This window comes from Triticum urartu, chromosome 7 (assembly GCF_003073215.2).
Source record: "Triticum urartu cultivar G1812 chromosome 7, Tu2.1, whole genome shotgun sequence".
NCBI classification, from domain to species: Eukaryota; Viridiplantae; Streptophyta; class Magnoliopsida; order Poales; family Poaceae; genus Triticum; species Triticum urartu.
Window position 1 is genome coordinate 497,569,788 of NC_053028.1, and position 4,169 is coordinate 497,573,956.

At 48.1% G+C, this 4,169-nt stretch overlaps 1 protein-coding gene across 1 annotated transcript; it reads left to right on the top strand.

The window, feature by feature from the left end:
- The first annotated feature begins 1,417 nt into the window (after positions 1-1,417).
- LOC125524772 lies at positions 1,418-3,935 on the top strand. The gene is made up of 7 exons (XM_048689800.1): positions 1,418-1,515; positions 1,702-2,144; positions 2,256-2,332; positions 2,473-2,533; positions 2,627-2,855; positions 2,939-3,368; positions 3,478-3,935. The coding sequence occupies exons 2-7, from the start codon at positions 1,751-1,753 to the stop codon at positions 3,844-3,846; spliced, it is 1,560 nt and encodes a 519-aa protein (XP_048545757.1). The 5' UTR covers positions 1,418-1,515; positions 1,702-1,750; the 3' UTR covers positions 3,847-3,935.
- Positions 3,936-4,169: the final 234 nt, after the last annotated feature.

Below are 4,169 nucleotides of genomic sequence, written 5' to 3' on the forward strand. Positions count from 1 at the left end.
TGTTTTGAAGAACAAGGTATTTCACTCCAGGTACAATAGGTATTGCCCCTTCACAACACAAGGCAAACACAACAGGTGTAATTTTGTGGGACATTTTGGAGAATGGATCTTCTACTGTGCACGGGAGGTCCCGTGCATGGATTGGCCATTCGACTACTTTGGGTGGGCCCCTACATGCAGCTTTCGGCAGAGATTCCATGCTCCACCCATCTAATATCATGTGGTTTTTATTTTAGCTTTCGAATTAAAATCTATTGTACATATTGAACCATAAGGCCAATTTATGTTTTGTTTGCGTATTTGTGTTCCTTGAGATGAGGGCTTTCAAACAAGATCACTCTTGAATATGTATTGACAGGTTTTAAAAACTTTATCAAGTTTCATCCATTAAAACTTGATACGATGAAGGATAAAATCACCAAGTTTTAAAGACTAAAACTTAAAACCCTAAGCCCTAAGCCCTAAACCTAAGACCTAATAAGCCCTAAACCCTAAAACTAATAAAACTTGGTGTGAAAACATAATATTATGACTACCAAGTTTAAATATTTGGAACTTCGTAAAGTTTTGAAAGTTGCCAAAATATATTTAAAGGTGGCTTTGTTCAAAAGTTTTCATCGCAACGAACACAAATATGCAAACGAAACTTAATTTGTACTTTTGTTTCAAAACATATAATAGATCCAAATTTAAAGATGAAATGAAACGTAGATGTGGTGGGTGGAGCATGCAGTTCTTTGACAAAGAGCATGCATGCATGGGAATCTCCAACCAAATGGACTGATGAGGCATGCATGGGGTATCGGGATAATTTTTTTTACAATTCAGAAAAGACCTGCATGGTTAAGGAGCCAGTTGCGAACCAACCTATGGTTGGATGGTTAGAGGGACTGCGGTATCCCCAGCCCACCAGGGTTCAAATCCTGGTGCTCGCATTTATTCTTGGATTTATTTCAGGATTTCCGGCGATGCACATTCAGTGGGAGGAGACGTTCCCGTCGACGACGAAGGTGCCTACGGTGACTTCGTAAGTTTTTAAGATGATATGCCGACTCACTCTTTCGGAGGTGCTCATAGGGGTAGGGTGTGCATGTGTGTGTGTGTGTTCATAGAGATGAGTGTATGCGCGTGTATATGAGCGCTTGCGTCTGTACTGTGCTAAAAAAACATTAGGTATAGTTATTTCCGGGGCTATATGTACTTGGAAAGAATTGCCACGCTTATACCATGTACTAGGCACACAACTAATGTGACGAACAAAAAATGGGGAGCAGCGGTTGTTGTCACTACAAGAGTCTAGTTGCAAGTGTCAACGTTCCCCTTTTGCGTCATTTCCCACACAACCCAGTCATGAGCCAATGTATTGATAATCAGCCCCCCCTCCCCACCCCAATTATATAAACCCCAACGGCCATCACAAAATTAAATAACAAGAGTGTAGTATACTTCCCAATTCCATGAGACTATAGAAAAAGGGATGGGACGGAATACCAGTCCTGAAAACTAGTCAATGTGGTGAAATTACTACTTGTCCATTCCCCCGTCCCCTATTTTAATTCCTAGCTACTATACATCACTCGCTTGCTTATGCTAGCTGCTTCCTCCCATCTCCCTACTAATTATTCCCATCACAGTCCCCTCTTCTTCCTACCCCCATATCATTCCAATCCTAACATGGTGCGTGACATGGACTGCATGTAGAGAGGCAGACGAGGTCAAGGACAAGAGGTGGAGGCCAGGAGGCCCGGGCATGGGGGAGGTGAAGGAGAAGGAGGCGCTGGCGAAGGTCCTTGAGGACCATCGGAAGGGATCTTCCGATGACGACTCCCCACCACCCGCGGGGCTGGACCTCAACGAAGGCTTCAGCGAGGCAAGCGACGATGGGGAAGACGGCGAGGAGAACTACGACGACGATGGCGGTAGCACAAGCGAGGTTGCTGGAGGAGGCAGGAGCTCAAGCAACAACAACAGCGCCAACCATGAATCCGAAAGCAGCAGGGGCCATCGTGACAAGGCGGAGGGCAGCGGCGAGAGGGTTCCCACGGTGCGGCAGTATAACCGGTCCAAGCACCCCCGGCTCCGCTGGACGCCGGACCTCCACATGGCGTTCCTCCATGCCGTCGAGCGGCTGGGCGGCCAAGAGAGTAAGTAACCCACCCCCATATTTTTTTTGGTTGTGCATTTTTGTCGTCGTAATTAATGTTTTCCCCATCGATTCGTGATCTAAACTTTTATTTGTGTTGATTTTTCGACAGGAGCAACGCCAAAGCTGGTGCTTCAGATGATGAATGTGAGGGGGCTCAGCATTGCTCATGTAAAAAGTCACTTGCAGGTAAAGGCAGAAAAGAGGAACAGCCTACTTCTCATGACTGCTTGGTAGCTGTTCTTCTATAGCTAGCTACTTGTTTCTTTCCTTCACACGACAAGCGTTGGACCTAACCCTTTTCTTGTTCATCCCTTTCGACTTTTCAGATGTACAGAAGCAAAAAGATAGAGCACGAGTCCAGCCACGAGAGGGCAGCAATGTCCTCAGGTAATTGTCTATACAATCGCTGATGCTGGACATCTCACTATTTTCCCACTAGGAATTCAGTTCCATGATTTGGTTTCCTCTTAATTTCCACAGTATTTTCGCCCATGAATTTTCACATGACGAGAGGGGACCATCCGTTTCACGACATGTTCTTCCAGCGAGCTGCGGCCGGCTCGACTCTCTCCTCCAGGTTCAACGATAACGGCGGGGTCTTCGCGCCGAGAAACGCCGGCTTGCCGGATGCTAGCCGGATTTATGGCCTCCTCCAGCGCCGGCAGCCTCCATTACAAACCTTCGACTTCAAGAACAGCACGAGCCTTAGGTACTAAAATTAAGCAGGCCATGGCGTCTTACATGCATGTGACGATCATGCCGAAACCCTAATCGGTACATGCTTGCGTCTAGGAATCAAGAATGGGCGTTCACCCAGCACGCGGTAGCGGCGAGGGCACGCGCAGTTAACGACAATGGTCTGGGGAAAGGGCTTATCCGCGAGATGATCTTCAGGAAGGACGGCAAGCCGACGTCGCATTTGTTCGACGTGAGGGACGCCGTCGCCTCCAACGGGACGTCGTCGCCGTCAACAAGCACGAGCCCGGCCGACCGTAGGTCAGATGGCGCGAAGATTGGAAGCATCAACTGGATCGGCAGCAGCTCCCGGCCGCTCTCGAAGGCAATGTCGGCTACTGGTTTGGAGCAGGGCGGCCACGCTCAGCTCCCGTTTAGGTGGCGAGGTGCCGCCGGCAGCAATGGCTGCCACCCGAACGGCAACCCTGGCAGAACAACGTCACCTTCAGATCCGGTGGTGACCCGTGAAGCTGGTTCCCCACTGTTGGTACGCATCATTGTTTACATATCTTGCTTGGAATTGATACATTCACTTGTAAATAAATCGTAACTTCTCACAAAATATCAACAATTAATGGTTGCTTCTGTGCATGCAGCTGCCGAAGCAGGGAATGCCGAGGGCTCCTGCCGAGGAGACGAGCATCGGAGCAGAGGCGAGGAGGACGAAGACATCGGCTACGGCGGAGGAGAAAGGTTGGGCGCCGGAGTTGCAGCTAAGCCTGAGCCCCAACGCGGTGGCAGACACTGCAGGAAGGGGCAAGAAGAGGAACAGCGCTGGGCAGGAGGTGAGCAGCGACAAGGTGCCACTCTCTCTCTCGCTGTCATTACATGGTGGCGTCGTCGACGACGACGGTGGTGGCCGGGATGGCAGGAGGTTAGACGTAGCGACAGGTAGCAGCAGCAAGAAGGCCGCTCTGGGGCTGAGTACTTTGGATCTGACCATGTCGATCAAGGCATTGGAGTGAGATCTTTCAAGTACTTGTCCCAAGGCCTTCCAAAACTTGCACACTGCACCATGAGATTAATTAATAAGATTGTTGATCTAATTTAACCATGCTTCCAGACAAATATATAATTAAATATATATTTCTTATCTTGAGTGACATGTAGTAGCTAGGATGACTGTGTTCCTCCACATATATACATATATGTCACATGCATGAGCAGAACAATATTTGTCAGGCATGGTATCATTGGGCTTCTGAATCATATATATCTGTATATGAAATGAAACAAAATGCACACTTATTGATCAAACGCTTAATCATAATTACAATTTCTTTCGCCG

Bases quoted from the DNA above. Each gene is read 5' to 3' on its own strand.
- LOC125524772 (XM_048689800.1), top strand. From the start codon at position 1,751: ATGGGGGAGGTGAAGGAGAAGGAGGCGCTGGCGAAGGTCCTTGAGGAC. The intron at 2,145-2,255 runs GTAAGTAACCCA...ATTTTTCGACAG, and splicing joins GCGGCTGGGCGGCCAAGAGA to GAGCAACGCCAAAGCTGGTG. The intron at 2,333-2,472 runs GTAAAGGCAGAA...TCGACTTTTCAG, and splicing joins ATGTAAAAAGTCACTTGCAG to ATGTACAGAAGCAAAAAGAT.